General features: G+C 39.3%; 1 protein-coding gene across 1 annotated transcript in view; it reads right to left on the bottom strand.

The window, feature by feature from the left end:
• Positions 1-2615: 2615 nt before the first annotated feature.
• AK9 (adenylate kinase 9) overlaps positions 2616-20721 on the bottom strand; it is a 121443-nt gene continuing 103337 nt past the window's right edge. The window contains exons 32-41 of the mRNA XM_060167474.1: positions 18697-18910; positions 16403-16604; positions 12654-12800; positions 12332-12552; positions 8053-8249; positions 6812-6981; positions 6479-6577; positions 5401-5503; positions 3930-4044; positions 2616-3517 (exon numbers count right to left, since the gene is read on the bottom strand). Coding sequence (XP_060023457.1) covers positions 3315-3517; positions 3930-4044; positions 5401-5503; positions 6479-6577; positions 6812-6981; positions 8053-8249; positions 12332-12552; positions 12654-12800; positions 16403-16604; positions 18697-18910 — 1671 coding nt within the window. The 3' untranslated portion in view covers positions 2616-3314. The remainder of the gene's footprint in view (positions 3518-3929; positions 4045-5400; positions 5504-6478; positions 6578-6811; positions 6982-8052; positions 8250-12331; positions 12553-12653; positions 12801-16402; positions 16605-18696; positions 18911-20721) is intronic.

Below are 20721 nucleotides of genomic sequence, written 5' to 3'. Positions count from 1 at the left end.
ATTACAGCATTTTAAAATATAGTACAACCGTACATAGTCTAGCAATAGGAATGGTCAAATATAGTATATCCACTTGATGTATCTGAGTGTTAATTGGAAAGGAAGTGCAAAATCCTTTGCCTACTTTTCCGTATTTCACTGACTGTAATTATATTACTTTTTGTCTTAGGGTCTGTCAAATGGGCACTACCTCTCCTTCCTGGGTGAAATTATGTGTTCTTTTAGTTGTAGTAAATATGACATCTAGACAAGCTATGTAAGAGGCACAGGCTAGTTGAGCACTCTCCCTGACCCTTGGGATGGGCATTGCCTCAGCCTCTTCCTGAAGTGGTCGGGTGGCAGCCTTGAGCGTGGGGTGAGCAGCCTTGAGCCCCAGTGAGCACCGGGGGCTGGCCACTCACCCTCTTACTGCTTCACTCAGGGAAGACATTCAGGGTTCCTGGACACCCAGTCAGAATATTCTTTCATTGTATTCAGGACACCAGTTGATGGATTATTTATAATAATATGCAAGCATAATTTCTAAACAAAAGATTTTAATAACAGGTTTTTAAATGATGCATGTTCTCCTTTCTCATTGGAGAAATGTCCTTCTCCTTTCCTAGGGACACAGACCTCTTGACCTAACTTGCTAAAGAAAACACAACTTGCAACCATTACAGGTGGGGTGTGAATGCATGTAGTGGGTGGGGCTAGGGAGTCTTGGGTTCAACAGAAAAAATTTTCCTGTGTCTTCTGTAATATTTTTATATTCTAAAGTACACGCACATGCACACGCACATGCACATGCCTGCACGAGTGCCCAAAGGGCTCTGGCCAATGAAATGCCCTAGGAATACTGACACGGTTACGGTGGTTTCCGAGATGGACTTACAGTGTAGGAGGTGGTAAAGGAAGAGCAAGGCTCTGGAGTCAGTCTGATCAGGGTCTGAATCTGGATTCTACTACTTATGTGATCTTGGGTAAGAAACTCTTCTCGTGTGTATTAATACAATGTGTGAGAATTTAATAAGGTACTGTATGTAAAGCCAGTAGCACACAGCGAACAGCCTGGAATGGTAGCCCTGTCTGTGGTTATTCTAAATAGAGTCCTACATGTAATGAACTGTAATTTGCATGTGAGTGTTAGGGACCTGGAATGTCCAGAGCTATCAGCTGCTCTGGAAATTTGATTCCCCACTCCCTACCCAATGCTCCTACCTGCTACACTCTATTAAATAGATTTACTTGAAGGAAGACACTCTGTGGAGACAGGGATGAAAAGGGAGAATCACATGGCATTTGGTCCCTTGCTCAGCTCAGGGATTAAGTTTCTCCCTCCTTAGGAGAGAGGGAGCATTCATCCCACTTCTGTGCAGAACTCAGCAGCTCCAGAACAATGATGGATGAGCTGTGAGATTTCTCACTCCCTTGGGTTTGTACAGTTCTCAGAGTGAAGCCATATTATAGAACAAGGTCCCCAGAAGATGGCAGATATCCAGTGGGTGTGGGCTTGCTCTGGAGCCTGTGAGATACTCCCTACCTCTCAAGAGATTCCTGGGGGTACTTTGCATGACTACTGCCCTTCATAAAGGTGAGGGAGCTGAAGCAATAAAGTTTGGGTTTAATTGCTAAAGGAAACTTCGTATACCCACAGAAGAAAACACAATGGCTGAGGAGGCCTGTGGACACGTTAAGAACACTGTGGGAAGATGGTAAATTAGCAGTACTAAGAACTGTGAAGAGAAGAGTGAGTGGTGCCTTACGTTGCTGGTAAAACCTGGCAGCTACTGACAGCTCCCAGTCTCCTGAAAAAATAATGATTCATCTATGGGTGTATCAGTAACTCTTCAAAGACTTTTGGGGTTTATCCTAACTTTGACAATAGGCTTCTAGTTTTTGTTTAAAACTTGTTTTATTATTAAATATATCATATAAAAATATATAAAACAGGCTTCTAGTTTTTAATTAACGTTGTTGAAATTGTAGGTATCGGAGACAACGTGAATGAATCTGAAGGGCATTACGCTAAGTGAAATAAGCCAGACAGAGAAAGACAAATACTGTATGGTATCATTTATATGTGAAATCTAAAAAAAAAAAAAAAAGGTCATACTCATAGAAGCAGAGAGTGGAAGAGTGGTTGCTAAGGGTTGAGGGGAGGGGAGAAATAGATAGGAGATATTGATCAAAGGGTACAAACTTTCAGGTATAAGATGAATAAATTCTGAGGATCTAATGTACAGCATGGTAACTGTAGTTAATAATATTGTCATGATACTTGAAATTTGCTAACAGTGATTCTTAAGCATTCTTACTACACAAACACACACACAAAGTAACGATGTCAGGTGATAGATGCATTAATTAACTTGATTGTGGTAAATATTTCACAAGGTACACCTATATCAAAATCATCACGTGGTAAAGTTCAAATATGTATAATTTTATTTGTCAATTACACCTCAATAACGCTGGGAAAAAAGAGCTAAATCATTCATTTTAGAGTTTAAGAAACAAAGGCTCGTCGAAACTGAGATTTACCCAAGGTTAAATAAGATAATGGTTGTACCTTTCATTTTTTTAAAGAGACAATCTTGCTATTTCACATGCTAGATTTCTTATAGTCCTGCTGAAAAACTGATAATCTTATTTTTAAAATCTCATTCAAATTCAATTTAGTAATTTTCCTCTAGCATATACTTCTTGATAATGTCATGTGAAAAGACTCCAGATTTCATCCTTCTCAAATATCCAGGCGATTTCTAGCTACAGAATAATGTATCAAGTAAAGCAGCAGCCATTTAGTTACCTCAAAATCCATTTATTTTGTTGGGAAAATGATAAAGTGTCTTTAGGTTCATGAAGTTTACCAACAACTCCCTATGTTAAAAGTGTAACCAATATTTCTATTTTATTTATATCCATGTTAATTTTGTTTCTCGAAGCTTTCTAACATTTACTGCATAAATGACTTTACATTTAACAGAGACTGACTTTTCTGCTGAAAATATTAAAAAGGAAAATGAACAGTAGATTCATTAAGTAAAATAAGTTACCTAAATATTCTAAATGGAATTCTAAATGGAGTAACTTTTGTTAAAACCTCAAAGTTCAGGCCAAGAGCAATAAACTTTACAATTATATGAAAACTTAGGCTTACAGAAGAGCACTCCTTCCTGGCTGGCAGAGCTCTGAATTCATTTGAAGTCTCGCAGCCGTGTTGTATCACTCAGGAGGGAAAAGTACGTCAGGGAGGGCCAGATTTTCAATCTATTTGCTTTTTATCCCTTTCAGGTAACTCTTAAGATTCTGGGTGCAGTTACCCAAGCATTCTATCCATTGACTGGGTCTATATTTCTAAGAGAGAGAAAGGTCTGTAATTTATGATCGAAGTCAATGGGTCTAAACTGAGGTTCCTTGTATTTTCTGGTCATCTTGGCACCCAGGTATGTAATGAGTTCACATCTCTCCACAAACTGCTCCATCTTCTTCTTATATTTTTTTCTTGTGTACTCAGAACCTTTGGGATTAAAGGCTGTAGAAAATTTCACAGGACTGTGAATGTTTTTTGTTAGGTTAGTGAATCATTATATTAAAGAGAAGGAGAACTTCGTGTGTGATTGAGTTGCACAGCTATGGCCAAGAAGATATCCAAATCCCAAATAAGATTTGGGGATTATTCTATTTTAGATCATAATTGTCTCTATTCACCTTCCTATATGGAATGGATTATTGAGTGCTGATTAGGTTACTCGTAGCCCCTGCTTTAAAAACTAGAAACTCAGTTTTGATATTTTTGCTAAAATATTTGCTACCAACACCGCACACACCCCATGCAAGTGACCAACCCAACTCAACAATCCTATTTATTACATTATACTACAATTAATATTAAATTAGTTCTGAGTAGCATATCATTTCTAGCAAAAAATAAATAAAAGACATACCTTTTAGATGAAATGCTATATAGAGTAGCGCAGATCTCTGTACACTTAAGAAGGGGAATTTGGGCTTTAAGCATCCTGCTGCATTCATGGCTTTAATTAGAGCAGTTGCGATACCCTGCAGGTAGGGAACGGATTATGTGTATATTTGAGTTTGTTTTATTTTCTTGTGGCAAATAGATAAAGAGGTTAGTTGCCTCAGATAGCCTCCTGGGGTTGAGGATGGAGCTTACAAAGATAGTTAAATGAACTCTTAGCCAGCAGGACAGAAACACAAAATACATTTGATTAGGAAAAATAAAAACTACAAAGTGGCTTAGCGCCAGCTAGGTGATGCATACGTGGATTTCATTACACAGTTCTATTTTTATATGTTTGGCATTTTCCATAACAAAAAGTTAAAAAAGAAAGGAGGGGACACTGGGCTTTGAGTTGTCTTGGCCCATCTCTGCTTCCATTGCTCAGAATTGGCCAGCTTGCCTCCCACCCTCAGGAACCTGGGCCACCTGCCCAGGAATTCCAGAGACCACAGTTATCACTGCAGTCGAGATTCTGGGGCCCCAAGCAGGAAAAGAAGAGAACACCCTTTTCTGGGTGAGTGTCATCTTGCCTTTTGATAGTAAACTAGATTGAAAGCTAACCATCTAGGGGAGCTGAAAAAAAGCAAAGTTAGGATTAGGAATTTGTAAGAAAGGTATGAAATTGTGCCGTAGGCAACTGTTTTATAGAAAAAAATTTTTTTAAACCCTTTAAAATAGTGTTTGGCTACTGATAAATTTGACTATATTCAGAAAGAGGTATATCTAGAGAAATAAGATGTGATTGAGTAGATAGCTTCATCCAGATTTTGAGCAAAATATGTGTTTGGTGGTTCAGTTGTGGTGACACCTCAACTCAACTCTTTTGAGCAGGGGAAAAAAACCTCTTAGAGACTGAATTTACACATTTCAAATTAAGAAAAAGTTTTACAGACACTGAAATTCAAAATAAGAAACAAACTACAAGTCAGATGTAAATAATTATCTTACTCTTTTTTCACTGTAGTGCAGGTATTTGGGAATTAGCTATGGAAACAGGGGCTTTTCTCACATTTTATTTTCACAACCACTCAAAACCAAAATAGGTTGAAAGTGGATTTGCAGGGCTTCCCTGGTGGCGCAGTGGTTGAGAGTCCACCTGCCGATGCAGGGGACACGGGTTCGTGCCCCAGTCCGGGAAGATCCCACATGCCGCGGAGCAGCTGGGCCCGTGAGCCATGGCCGCTGAGCCTGCGCATCCGGAGCCTGTGCTCCGCATTGGGAGAGGCCACAACAGTGAGAGGCCCACGTACCACACACACAAAAAAAGTGGATTTGCAGCTTAACATCAGGAAACTCTGCCTTGAATTTCATTGTTACCAAAATTAAAATTATTGTTAAAGAAGAGATTGCTGTAGTCTTCTAAAATCTATGCATAGAAACTCATGTAAGTGAACCTGTTCGAGATATCCAGGCAAAGGCAGACTAGTGAGATACATCGGTTCCTTTAACGGGGGAAGTTTGTAAGGAAGCTTCTGATCCCAGTATTTCAGTGGTGACCTAAGAACACAAAATCCATTAGACAGATGCCCACAGATGCGCTCATTGTGTGTACAAAGGAAGGTGGACACACAAGAGACAGCTGAAAGATAATGTTCATTGCCTGTTTTTCTCCGGTGGAGAAAATGATACAAGTGGGAAGACTGGGCTCCTAGAAATTCATGACGGCCAGCTTCGCCTGGGTCCCTAGCCCTGCTCAGCTCTCCTCAGTGTTCTTATTTTTCACAGCAACTATATAAAGCTTCCTTTATTGCCCTCACATTTCTAACCCTCCCAGTAACCCCCACATGGGGGCCAGGCTATCCAAGGAGAAGCATCAGAATGAAACTTCCTCAACTGCTCACCACAAGCAGAGCCACACATAGGCTCCTTTCTCCACACTGGAGCTTACCTCCCAGCTAAGATCAGTCTCCACACATTCTTTGCATCCCTGTTCCACCCTCTCTCCAGAAATCTTAAATAGCAATTTCTCTCTCTCTCCCACCTTTGGCATTTCCTTCTTTATTGGATCCTTCCCAGGCACCTGCATTTTAACATGCTCGTACCTTTCCCATTGAAGAAAAAAGAAAATCCTTTTTTCACTCCTTCACTCCTTCAGTCCTATATCCTTTCCAGCAATTAATGTCTTTTCTCTTTTTACTGTTAAATTTCTTCAAACATTGATCTTCACTAGAGGTCACAAACTACTGCACAAATTCTATCTGCAGATGTGATTTGATCCACATTGTAATTTTTAAAAAACAGAATCAGTCACAAAAGTTTAAACATCAGATAAATGTAAGAAGAAATTTGGTTTCCAGCTTCTTGTGAAAAACAGAAATGTGTGGCAGTAGGTAAGTAACTGCTGCCCCTTCAGCTATGTGTATGTGTATATGCACGTGTGTGTGTGTGTGCACTCACATATGTATCTATCCCAGCATGATGCAATTAACATAGATATTCAGTAAATGTTTGTGACTTAGTGAATGGTCTCACCTCAAAAATTTCTCAAGTTTTTCTCTACTCTCACAGATATATATACGATCACGATATTCTAAAGCATAGTGAATGCTACCAGGTACTAGGGCTTCGTATCTGAAAGACAAAGGAACAAACAAAAACAACTATGTATTGTATAATTAATATGCAGTACTGTATAAATAAAGTGTCAAAATATTTTATTTTTCTATCTTTGCCACTCAAGGAAGAAATAGAACATTTTCCAGTTAAGCAATAGTGACCTTTTGATCAAAATGTTAAGACTGTTATATGGACCACTTATTCCGAGTAGAGCTGTCATCCTGTACTTGCACGAGGGCAAGGACTTGCCTTTGTTTGCCATCCTGATAGGTCACTGGACAGTAGCCCTGGAGCTCGGCACACTTAGGGAACCGGCTCTTCAGCTCCGACAGTGTCAGCCTTTTGGGCATCATGTCGGCAGATGGGAGAGGATGAGGTGCTAATGGAGGCACGTATAATTCGGGATTCTCCAAAAATCTCTATAAGAAAAGATTACAGCAACGTGACCGCTTGAGACAGGAATACTATGCCAATGAGAATCCACTGAGGCTCTCTTGCTACTGTCCCCATTTTCAGTAGCAATGTTCGTCCTTCAAACCACCTGAGAGCTGCTTTCTGCACTACTATAGCTCCTTCCCTGACTGCAAGTGCCTTATAGTAATACTTGCAAGTGAGTTCATGTAAGGTCTCTCCTACTTTCACTCACTCACTCACTCACTCACTTATCTACTTATACAGAAAACATTTGCTGAGCTCTTACTATGTCCCAGGCACTGGAGTGCATAGTCTTCCTGTCCTACAGTATAACTAACTAGGTGGGTGCCCTTTGGCAGGTGAATTAGCTTCTCCAGCTTCAGTTATCACTCTAAAATGAAGGGAGCAGACCAGGTACATGACCTCTAATGTCACTTCCAGTTTTAAAATTCTGTGATTATCATTTAAATAAGCAGGAAGAAATAAATGTCTTTTTCTTAAAGTGATAAAAAATTCAAATTCTTCAGAGGAAAATAAAATGTTCAGAGGCACCTGATTAGTTTTCAACTACAACCTTTTTATATCACCAAATTATGGTCATTATAATATCAGAACAAGTCTGTATTCTGTTGCATTAAATAGCAATATATGGTACACAGGAAATTAAAGTGATAGAAAAAAGTTGAAAGCACAGGAGACATACGTCGGTCTTACTTCATTTCTACTGACTCTGACTTCCCTTCTGCACCCTTTGAACGGAATCCCCACCCAGATGCTCAGCATCCCCTTCACGGGCGGGCTCACCCTTGGGTCTCCCTACCTGTTAAGCTGACCCAGGTGGAGGGTCCATCACTGACCCTGAACTTCTGCTTTGTGCCAAAATATGTCTTGGGATGCAGTCTTAGGACTGGACTCTGAGGTGCCTCATTGAATCCAGGGTCACAGTTTCCAAAATTGGGTCTCCTGGTCCCCAATTCCTGGGTGTTCCCAGCTGTGCCCACCCCTTCCTGTTTGGTGAATTCTGAGACCGGTATTTTCTTTCCCTGGTAAATATTTGGAGTTAGGAACAAACTTACATTCAACTTCTCCTGAGAACTCATTTTATAATAGTGCCCTCTGAACTCTGCTGCAAATTCCAAGGAATCAGTTAAAGAGCAATCAACTAATTCATGTGATTCTGCCAGGCTGACAGGGCAGAACTGTCCAAATTCGCCCAGGCGAGAAATCAGTTCTTCAGGTGAGATACATAACTTGTCAATGCAGGCGGCTTTTCCTGTTATTAACAGATTAACTATTATCTTTTTTTCAGAGAAAACACAATCATTTTCAAAATGAAAACAATTTCAATTATGCTAGTACTATACAAAGGAGTACACATTGTAAAATTCCACAGAGTAAAAAGTAAAAATTTCTCTTCACACCTCCATCCTCTCAATCCAACATCCCTTCTGAGAGGTAATCACTGTTGAGTTTGTATCTTTTTCAGATTTTTTTATACATTTGCATATACACATATATATATTTTTTGCATATAAGATGCTTGTGCCACTATACTGTAAACATTATTCTGCAACTTGCTTTTATCAGTTAGTCATGGCCTTTGACACCTTTCCATATCAGTTTATATGATTTACCTAATTCCTTTTAATTTATGCACAGTATTCCACTGTATAAATGTACATATAGTTTACTCAACCAATTATCTGTTGATAAATGTTTTGGTTGTTTTTAATTCTTAGCTATTATAAACTATCTATATGTTATAAACAATATATATGTATATACACACACATATATGTACATGTATATATACATAGCCACTTACACACACACATCAATTTGCTACATATTTAAATTTTTTCTATGGGATAGATTTCAGGAAGTGAAAACAGTTTGTTGACATGATGTTACTGACACAAACCTCTCCCTGTGCCCTGACGGCTCCCAAGACAGGGGAAGAAACATTTTCCCAAAAGTAACTAGGTTTACCCTAACAACTCTATTTAAAAAAAAAAAAGCCCCCAAATTCATTCAATGGACAAGTTTAAGAGTTTTCTCTCTAGTATTCCACTAGAATGGGGACTCCAAAACAATATGAGATGTTACAGAAAATAAAATGACTTTTTTATACATCTTAATTATAATGAGTAAATTTTGATCCCAATATATTTTGTTAATGGTCCTTTTCACCAGTGAAAAGTTTCACTTTTTTTTTTTATTATGCCAAGGAAGGTCTTACACTAACACTAAAATTATGAAGAATAAATCATGGATTAATTTGTTATGTGACAGTGTAAACATAAAAGTAATCCTTAGGATTGGAGTGATGTGTCTATAAGCCAAAGAATGCAGAGGATCGCTGGCAACACTGGAAGCTAAGAGAAAGAAATGAAACAGATACTCCCCTTGAGCCTTCAGAGTGAGGACAGCCCTGCCAATGCCTTGATTTGGGGCTTCTGGCCTCCAGAACTGTGAGAGAATACATTTCTGTTGTTTAAGTCACCCAGTGTGTGGTAATTTGCTACAGAAGCCTTGGGAAACTAAAACAGGTACATGAGACTATGGTTTCTGTCCTGTTGGCATTCTTTCTTGCCTTATCTTGTTCACTTGGTATAGCAAGATGCCATGTTGGAAAGGTCCATATGGCAAGGAACTGAAGGTGGCCCCCGGCCAAACAGCTGGCAAGAAACTGAGGCCCTCAGTCCAACAGCCTTCAAGGAACGAAATCTTGTCAACAATATATGAATGGGTATGATAGTGGATTCTTTCCCATTAGGGCCCTCAGGTGAGATCTTAATCCTGGCCCACACCTTGACTGTAGCCTTGTGAGAGACCCTGAAGCAGAGGACCCAGTTAAGCTGTGCCTGGATTCCTGCCCCACAGAAACTGTGAGTGACTGTGTGTGTGTGTTGTTTTAAGCTGCTAAGTTTCGGAATAATTTGTTATGAAGCAATAGACAAACAAATCCACTATTCCATCCATTGTTTATGATACAAACGAAAAGGCTAAGAAGCCCCAACCGTCCTTTCCTAAAAAGAATATTACACTATAATAGTACATTGGTGTAATATTATTCTAAAGTATTATAACGCACAGTACTATGGTATAATAATAGTGTTGTTTAAGTATATAGTATTATATAGTGCTATAATATTATACTATATGGTACTATACAGTTTTACACTTGTATGTTGCTCTTTAGCTCAGATGTGCTGACCTCACCAATCCTGACAGGTTTAGTGACAGGGTAATTTAGACTCAAATCACTTTAAGTCCTAAAAGACACTCAAGTATCTCTTTTTCTGATTCTTGGGATAGTCTTGATGACATGTGGCAATGTCTATATATCCTTTTCTGGAATGTGGCAGAATGAGGAGGAATCTCTTTAGTTTTCTAGCCCTGACCTTGCTCCATCTCATTAGTGAGAATAAACTGGCCCCCTGACAGGGGACGGTTATTTGAATAACATACAAAGCAAGTGGAGAATATAAAAAAAAAAATCAAAACTAAATTCAAACAATCAGGTATAGATTATCAGGTAGATGCTAAAGCAGGAAAGCAAGAGGGCAGCTTCAATTAGATTAAACTACTCAAGGCAGAGGCAAGTATATCTGGAATAACGTAGTGGATACTGTGGTGCCCCATCCGCACCCCTCTCTTCAGGGCTGATGCACCCACCCCCCAGCTGCTGGAAATATCTGTGCTAACGGATCACAGCTGCACTGGGAATGGCCCCTCTGTTACAGGTTACACCCCCTCCTGGAGTGACCTTTGGTCAATGACAAGCCAATGGGAGGATATAAAGCCTGGTCTCTCCCCTCAGTGTGGGAAATTTTGAAGGTCCATCCTAGCTCTAGTGCTTCCCTATAGCATCCAGGGAGGCTTCTGTTTCCACCACACTGCAGGTTAGTTTCTCCCTCTGCTCGGTTCTACTAGCCTCACTTCCCCACAGGTGTATCTCCTAATTAGAGTTGACATAAAATACAGGATGCCCACTTAAGTTTGCATTTCAGATAAACAACGAACAGTTTTTAGTATAAATATGTCCCATACATTTGGTAAATAATTAGACTAAAAAATTACTTGTCATTTATCTGAATTTAAATTTAACTGGGCATCCTGTATTTTTATTTGCTTAATCTGGCAACTCAACTCCTGAGAGTACTTCCTGATAAAGCTTCTGCACACAACTTTTCATCATGAGTCTGTTTTCAGGCAACCCAATCTGAGGCAGGAAAAGTGAAGTAGGGTAACAGAAAGATGAATGAGGCACAAGTTTTGCTTTCAAAGCCTGCTGTGGAATGTTCTACTAGTGTGATGCTATCCAAAACTTATTGGGAGTAGGTTTCTAAAACTCAGTTCTCTCTTCCCTTGCACTCTTATCTTCATCCCTTGTAATCCTCAGGTGAAAACAAATTCCCAGTCTGCAGACAAACAGGAACCAGAGATGCTGGTGATGCCCAAATAATGAAGCAAATCAAGATTCAATGAAGCCATTATTATCAGACTCCTCACTGCATTTTTCCTCGTATAAGATTCTTTGCGTCATGTTGCTCCCTCATACCTCCTTATACCTTCTCCGTATTTTCCAAAGTTAAACAAAGTCGTTAGCCAGATGTCTGTGAAACCCCTCCAGACAAATTCTTTGGCATCATCACTCTTTTTAGAGATATGAGATATAGATAACTTCCCTTCTATTTTGTGTATTTGGGGAGAAAAATCAAGAAACTTCTAGGAATATATAATCAAACATTTTCTTTCATGGATTCCAAATATAGATTAAAAACATTCTATGTTCAAATTAAATTTTTAATAGAATCAACATTTACATACTACTATAATTTCATAGTAAATAGTAAAAATAACTAATTCTAGATTCCTAAACAAAATTTTGCCAAGTGTCACTCCACAGACCCCTGCCCTTGTATAACTACCATTCTTGAAACTAGCTTCTTACATGGCTTTCCAAACACCATAAACTCTTCTAGTGAGAAACCATGTCTTGTTTTTAGGTGATAGGTTCACATAGACATTGAATAAATGATAGCTGCCCCATACATCCTCTAGTTGGCTTGCGGGCTATGTTAATTGATAATCCTCCCTGCCATTGAACTTAGAACTAGTTAGCGCCTAGAGACTTAGCTGGAGAGCTAAGCTGATAGCTTGAGTAGAGGCAGTCATTTATTAGAACAAATATACATGCCCACATAATTGGAAAATACTATGTATTTAAAATACTGATTAAGGTCATGGGAACAAATGTTCACATTGAATGAATTATGGTAACATGAGTTAGGCATGCATAGACTTCAAATTCACATTTTATTGTGTTTTCAGAGTTACACGTTTTCTTACCTGCTTTTATTCTTCCCAGGTATATCTGTATGTGTTTATTCACCATTTTAACCTTCTTAATGACTTCATTCCATACCCACCATTTGCTGCGAAAGCCATCAATCACATACCAGTTCTGATGTTGTTCTTGATAATATTGCCTAATCTCATCAATATTTTTGCGGTACTTTGAGTTCTTGACAGCTATAATCTGTGAGCTGTTATGCAATGGATAAGGCAAACTAATAGAGAAACAGAAGGAATGGAAAAAGCTGTTAAAAACCTGCTTTTTCTGGTTGAGTAAAGTTTATTCCTTTATCATTGTTTTCATCACATATATTACCTTGGTTCCTTTTCTTTTTCCAGGAGCAATCTTTTGAAAATCTCTTTGGAAGGCACATCCAACTCAAAGATGACCATGGGGATGACTGACCTGGCTTCCAAGAGACTCACTTGATATTTAGATACAGGGTATCCATCAATGACAACACTAATAAGGAGAAACATGAAAATAAAAATTCCAGATGTCTTTTCTCTCAGACCTTCCTTTCTGTCTTCCGGAAACAGTCTATCTTTAAGATTAGCCCCGTACTGTTCCTATGTAACTTGGTTAATCTTGTCACCTTGCCCTCTTTGTCTCTCTATTTTTTTTTTTTTTGGCTGCGTGGCTTGAGGATTGAACCCGGGCCCCAGCAGTGAAAGCCCGGAATCCTAACCACTAGGCCATCAGGGAACTCCCTTTATCTCTATATTTTTAACCTCAGTCAGCCCAAGAGCCAGAAGGAGGGCTGCATACATACAGACACAGCTCTGATTCATACACTTAGCATCATAGAGCTAGGTTTTAGCAGACTTCGAGAGATAATACATATAATACCTTGAACATTGTATTATTTAATTGGTGCTACTATTCTAGCATGAAACAGTGGAAAGAGTATAGGCTTCAGAGGCACACAGACTTAGATTTGAAACCTGGTCTGACCTCTCTGAGCCTCAGTTTTCAGTAAAAATAGTAAAAATAATGATATTTAACCCTTAGAGTTATCGTAAAGATTGTAGATCAAGTTTGTAAAGCAATTAGTAATAGACTAATGGACATTCCTTATAAAAGAATGCCCAGCAAGGGAAGAATTATCCAACCCTGATCTTAATGTTGTAGTTTTATAGCAAACAGATAGTGTAAAATTTTTGTACTGAAAGGTCAGTGGCAGTAAGACAAGGTGTCTTGTAAATCAAGATTTTAAGAAGTACATTAAAATGTTTTAAAATTAAAAGAAAAAAGGTCCTGGCACAGTTAATAGTATTTTAGTAAGAGATTAAGCAAATACGGAAAACACTGTGTTCTAAGCTTGCTTTTCTAGTAAAATTCTGTGAGGAGGCTGGGTGTGGAAGGGAAGATGGGGAGTTGGTGAGAGAGCCCTATGGTATCTGGGAGAGAACCATTCCATCAGGACCCATAAGGCCTCTGAGCAGAAATGATGGAGAATTTGTTAGTCCAACCGTCTAAGGTAATGAGTGCCACTAGCAAACTGAGAAGAGGACTAAAGGCTGTCTGCAAATTCCAAAGTCAGGAAACCGGCTCTGAGGTGCCTGAGCTGGGCTTGCTGGCTGACGTCACCAGGAAGGGCTGGTTAGTCCTCCCTCAGTGCTCTCCAGCTAAGTCTCTAGGCACTAACTAGTTCTAAGTTCCATGGCAGAGAGGCTTATAAATTAACATAGCCCGCAAGCCAACTTGAGGATGTATTGAGCTGCCATTGTTGGTTGTTTTTTTAAAAAAATTATTTATTTTTGGCTGCACTGGGTCTTCGCTGCTGCACACGGGTTTTCTCTAGTTGCTGAGAGCAGGGGCTACTCTTCGTTGTGGTGCGTGGGCTTCTCACTGCGGTGGCTTCTCTTGTTGCGGAGCGTGGGCTCTAGATGTGCGGGCTTCAGTAGTTGTGGCTCGCGAGCTCTAGAGCACAGGCTCAGTAGTTGTGGCTCATGCGCTCAGTTGCTGCGCAGCATGTGGGATCTTCCCAGACCAGGACTTGAACCCGTGTCCCCTGCATTGGCAGGCGGATTCTTTTTTTTTTTTTAACGTCTTTATTGGAGTATAATTGCTTTACAATGGTGTGTTAGTTTCTGCTTTACAACAAAATGAATCAGTTTTATATATATATATATATATATATATATACATATGTTCCCATATCTCTTCCCTCTTGCGTCTCCCTCCCTCCCTCCCACCCTCCCTATCCCTCCCCTCCTGGCGGTCACAAAGCACCGAGCTGATCTCCCTGTGCTATGAGGCTGCTTCCCACTAGCTATCTACCTTACGTTTGGTAGTGTATATATGTCCATGCCTGTCTCTTGCTTTGTCACAGCTTACCCTTCCCCCTCCCCATATCCTCAAGTCCATTCTCTAGTAGGTCTGTGTCTTTATTCCTGTTTTACCCCTAGGTTCTTCATGACATTTTTTTTTCTTAAATTCCATATATATGTGTTAGCATATGGTATTTGTCTCTTTCTTTCTGACTTACTTCAGTCTGTATGACAGACTCTAGGTCCATCCACCTCATTACAAATAGCTCAATTTCGTTTCTTTTTATGGCCGAGTAATTTTCCATTGTATATATGTGCCACATCTTCTTTATCCATTCATCCGATGATGGAAACTTAGGTTGTTTCCATCTCCTGGCTATTGTAAATAGAGCTGCAATGAACATTTTGGTACATGACTCTTTTTGAATTATGGTTTTCTCAGGGTATATGCCCAGTAGTGGGATTGCTGGGTCATATCGTAGTTCTAGTTGTAGTTTTTTAAGGAACCTCCATACTGTTCTCCACAGTGGCTGTATCAATTTACATTCCCACCAACAGTGCAAGAGGGTTCCCTTTTCTCCACACCCTCTCCAGCATTTATTGTTTCTAAGTTTTTTGATGATGGCCATTCTGACTGGTGTGAGATGATATCTCATTGTAGTTTTGATTTGCATTTCTCTAATGATTAGTGATGTTGAGCATTCTTTCATGTGTTTGTTGGCAGTCTGTATATCTTCTTTGGAGAAATGTCTATTTAGGTCTTCTGCCCACTTTTGGATTGGGTTGTTTGTTTTTTTGCCACTGCACCACCAGGGAAGCCCGCCATTGTTGGTTTTTAATGGAAAGTAGCTCAACTCCTTTGTCCTGTGAAGGATCACTTGAGAGGCCATCAGGATTAGGGAAATTCAGCGTGACTGGGCAGTTACTGTCCTGGTATTAAGGTGAAATAAAACCTTTGTGATTTAACCGACGTTGTCCTCACTAAGATCCCTCGTATGCAAAGCTGAATGCCAGGAAGGAGGTAACACAATTTGCTTAAGTCCCAGGGCCTTCTCTGGGGAAAAGACTTGACAGTCCAGAATCTGCTCCCTGATAACTGAAATTAGAACTGTCAAAGACTTGATTAAGGACCAGTGGTAGGGAAGGGCAAGGAGGCGCCTAATATAAAACAGCCTTGAGTAAATCAGCAAGATTTTAAGTCAATGACCTGGGCTCAAGAGCAGGGCCTTAGGTTTTATCAGCTTTTACTACTGGCTGGGACCACTGGCTGTGTCAGGGAAGCCGTGGTGGAGCGGAGGAGGGTAAACTGAAGACCAGTTCAAGCACAGGGCTCTCCTGTCCAAATGCAGCATCAAGGGAGGGGCGCTGCTTCCTTTGCAGAGAGCTGGGCCAGAGAGAGACCATCTCCATGGGACCAGTACCACCTGGGGGGACAGGGGAGGGCCACGCCTTCATCACCCCATGGGGCAGTGAGGAGTTCTGCTGGGCTGTGGAAGCCGCACAGGCCTCCCTTATGGATTGTGTAAACCTGGAGGCTCCTGGACAGCTCAGGGGTTGCTGCAGGGAGGGAAGTGGCCTGTTGGCTCTTCTGGTGTTCAAGCCGAGTTTTAGCTTGACAGAAAATTAAAACATGTAACCATATAGGTGTCCAGAGTTTGAAAAGCACATCACACACACTTTACAAGAGCTTTAAACCCTGTTTACGAATAAGTGTTTTACATTCCAGTGAGTAATTTCTTCAGAGATGTAACTCCATCCCACTCCCTCTCCACCTCCACGGCCCCCGCTTACCCTGCAGTGTTACTTATACTTTCCATCAGAGATAATTCTAAGGCCTGAACAGCCAGTTCATCAGGTGCTGTCATTCCTTTATGAAGATGCCAATTTAGCATAAGTGCCAGCTCTGTGTCTGGTTGGTGGTTTAACACATAACGCAGAGCATCTCCTATTGACAAACGCTTTAAGCCATAGTCACTTGAAATTTTTTTGGCAACTGAAAAACATTAAAACTTTAAACTTATTCCGTTTCACAAATTCATCAGTTAATCTCAGTTTCAGATTCTGGTTAATTGACATCAACAGCAAACTAATCTTCACATTCCTCAAAGAAATTTCAAAAATTAAAATTGCTACATCTTATTGAATTAATACTGTTCAAAGGTCGATCATTATTAGCACTTCAGGTATGCGGCTGATGGGTCTGGTTAATGAGCCAGCTCCGTGAGGTTTTCTATAACCAAACCATTGAAGTGGTTTTTTTTCCTTCTGCACGAGGTAGCAACATTTTTGAGAGCTTTATAAGGCATCCTATGTGTGCTATTAATATTTGGTATTATGTCCAAAATAACAATTCAGTGCTCCTTGTGTCACCGGATTAAACCATTTCCCTATCTGTCCATTTACAGACTCCAGGCTGCAATTAGGCTAGCTTACCCTATACAGTTAGGCGGCAGTTAATCCTTAGGAAGTAATTTTTAAATATTATAATGGCATATCTGACATTTTAATAGTAATTTATAGCTTATGAGGTAATACTTCTTCTGTGACTTTTTTTGATATTTTCCACTATTCCATCAAGTGCATAGAGCGGGTATTGAAGTTCCAATTTTATAGATGAGAGAATTGCAGCCCACTGCAATGGAATAATTTGTCCAAGGGCACATAGATGTTGCCATTTGTTGAAAGAGGACTCAGGCTTGGCCTCTGCTTCTGCTAAGTGAGACCACAGATAATAGCTTCCAGTTACTGTTAAATGTGGGTGTGCTCTGACAGGGTCTACAGACCCTGCTTCATCACGGTCTGGAGACAGCAGTGTGTAGAGGACACTGAGACTCATCTGGTCCCACGGGGAATACAGGTTAACTGGCCACAATTAGGGCCACCCGGGAGCAACTCCCCTGTGAGGGCCGCAGAAGGCTTCATCTCAGCTTTGCCACAAACGCGAGAGTCACACCTATTTTTCTTAAGCTATGAAAACAATTAAGCATTTACAATTTGACATTTTGTTTAAAGATTAACCTCTATTTCAACAAAAATCGAGGAATCAGATTGTCTAATCTACATTTTACTTTTTGCTGTGGTTGTGGGATCTTGAATGTTAATGTACAGCTTTCTTTGGGAAATATCATTATCTTTGTGAACTTTTAGAACACAACTATTAAAGACTCTTAATCATGTTAAGACGTTTAAATGGGGAAAACACACTTTTCATCTGAAGAGCTAAAACACAAAACTCCCTATTATTATTTCTGGTGAAAATTAATCTTTGACCTCATCTCTCCCTTTCATTCTCTATGCCGTCAGTCATTAAGTCCTGTCATTTCCTTTTTAAATATCTCTGGTATCTGCCCTTTCCCATTTTATTATCATTGCGACCAACCACTGTTCATGTGGTTATCATGTCACACGTCATCTTGAAATACCACACTCACCTATTGTTGGACTATTTGCCTTAAAAAAAAAGTCTCAAGATATAAAAAATTCAAACATTATAGTTTACCAAATGCCTTTTTCAGTAATGATTAAGATAATGGATTTTCACTCTTTAACTTATTAATACAGATTATATTTATAAAATTTTAAATATAATTTTTATGCTAATAAAATCTTAATATAACTGTTATTTGACTATATTTATAAATAATATTCGTTTGTAATTTCTTTTTTTGTATTATCTTTGTTAGGTTTTGATATCAGGGTCATGCTAATTTAAAAATGAATTTATATTTTTTATACTTTTTTAATTGTATGGACTATATTCTTTACTTTAAAAAAAACTGAAAATAAATTGGTCAGTTTATTTTCTTTCCCCTTGCTCTGGAAAAGCTTATAAAAACACAGTAAGTATCTCTTGAATTTTTAATTCTTTGAAAGTTTGACATAATTTTCCTCCAAAACCATTTGATTCTGGGCTGTTTTGGAGTGGGGCTATATTTTTGAATGCCTTCTCCTCAATGGTTATTGGCCTATTTACGTGTTCTGTCTCTTTTTGAGTCAGTTTTGATAGTTATCTTCCTGGAAAAGTGGTCCTGGTCTTCAGGAGATTCTTTTATGCTTAAGGATAGTAAAGGCAAACACACCCTTACCTGTAGTTTTCCCAGATTTTGGAGGCCCCAGAAGTGCAATCCTAATGGGCATAGTAGGCTTAGGTTTGGGTTGGCGGATATATTTGATTGGGTTCTTCATAAATTTTTCTTTAGTTTCCTTACTAGATAAAAAATAAATATACTGACGATGGATTACAGGATGAAGTAGATTCTCTGAATTTTCAGCTGGCTTGATTGTCTCTCCTTCACTTAGCTGCAATATATGCAAAACTGAATTAATAAGTTAGCTTTATTTTAAACAGCATTTCCCCCAAATACACTTAAAAAAACAAATTTGTAAAATCTTTCTTATAGAACAAGAAAACTAATTATAATCAAGTACTGATATTAAAAAACTGTAAAAAGAATGAATTATTTTATACTCATATGGAATAAATGTAGTTTTTCTTAAGTGTTCCAGTTTCTGACAACTATAGTTATTCTACTTCCTTTATAATGTGTTTAGCATATACTGAATGTTTCTGCCAAGTAGTGTAAAGGTGTTTGGATATATTCATGGGCCAATTTATCTTCACAGACAGGTCCATTCCTAAGGTGGCGTAATGTACAGAAATGCGTCCTCCCAAAATCATGGTTTGAAGCCCTAACCCTCAAAGTTACTGTATTTGGAGACAGGGCCTTTGAGGAGGTAACTAAGGTTAAATGAGGTTATAAGAATGGGGCTCTAATCTGAGGACTGGTGTCCTTATAAGAAGAGAAAAGAGACACCAGGAGTGCATGAGCACAGAGGAAAAGCACTGAGGACACAGTGAGAAGTGGCCATCTACAAGCCAGGAAGAGAGGCCTCACTAGAAAAACCATCCCTGCTGGTACCTTGATCTTGGACTTCCAGCCTCCAGAACAGTGAGAAAATACATTTCTGCTGTTTAAGCTACCCAGTCTGTGGTATTCCATATGGCAGCATGAGTAGACTAATACAGGTGGGGTCCTGGGTTATATATGGGAGTGTACTGGTAGGACAAATCCTACTAGCTTCTCTTCTACATTTTTATACAGACGAAATCCCACTCACACAAACATCAAGAGCAGACACAAAAGGGAAAAATACACCTAAAAGGCAGCCTAAGGTGTCGGTATGGAATGGAGAGGGAGGACTGGTCCCACACCTTTGCATTGGTGATGATGATGACTGGGTAATTAAATGGATATCTTTTTATATCATCAGATGGCCAAGCATCAGTCATCCCTGGACTTGACAGAGTAGGTGAGAAACAGTATGGTAATATTGCTCCTCCCCCAGAACTACACCAGGATAGTTGTCACAGGTCAATGGTGTTGTCAGCATCATCATTCTTGGGCTGAAGTAATATTCATGGCTGGGAGTAAATGTTAGGGATAAGAAGAAACTCAGGGATGGGGTGGGAATGTCTGCTCTATTTCTTATACTCGGTAATAAAAGAAAAGCTGAAAGTTTAATGATTCCATTTCAGATTCGAAAATTAAGTGTGAATTCTTACAATAGTTTCTGCTATTGCCCAAAATATCTAGCATGTATCTTTCTTCTCCATAGGTCAGAATACACAAGGTGTCATCAAATCAGAAACATCAAGTGGTCAGGCACCCAGAAAGATTCCCAACAGCCCTGAAAAAATGATTTATATGCTTAAACCCTTCCTATGACCATGCACTCATTTCTCCACAAGGCATCTTTATACAATCCTAATTATGTTTGGACATGGATCCTTAAATAGGGTTCTGACTTTGATTGCTTCTTCCCCTCTCTTGTCCATCTCAAAGAGAAGGTTAGGGTGTAACTATTTTTCAAAAGCTTTCTAGGTGATCCTAATACATGCTTAACTTTATCTGATTCTCTATGGAGGGAACGGTCATAATGTTTCTATATTTCAGCATGATATTTGAAAAGGTCTCTCTTGACATCCTTACAGTGAAGGTAAAGAAGATATCACAATTAAGTAGAATTGAAACTGATTGTATCAACATCAGCCAGGAAGGAGGTTTCAAGTAATATGCACATGGCTCCATTTTGGATCCCTTCCTCCAAAA

The sequence above is a fragment of the Lagenorhynchus albirostris genome, chromosome 12 (genome assembly GCF_949774975.1).
Source record: "Lagenorhynchus albirostris chromosome 12, mLagAlb1.1, whole genome shotgun sequence".
Lineage (NCBI taxonomy): Eukaryota > Metazoa > Chordata > Mammalia > Artiodactyla > Delphinidae > Lagenorhynchus > Lagenorhynchus albirostris.
The sequence above is the reverse complement of the archived record's forward strand: the minus strand, read 5'-3'. Positions and strand labels throughout refer to the sequence as shown.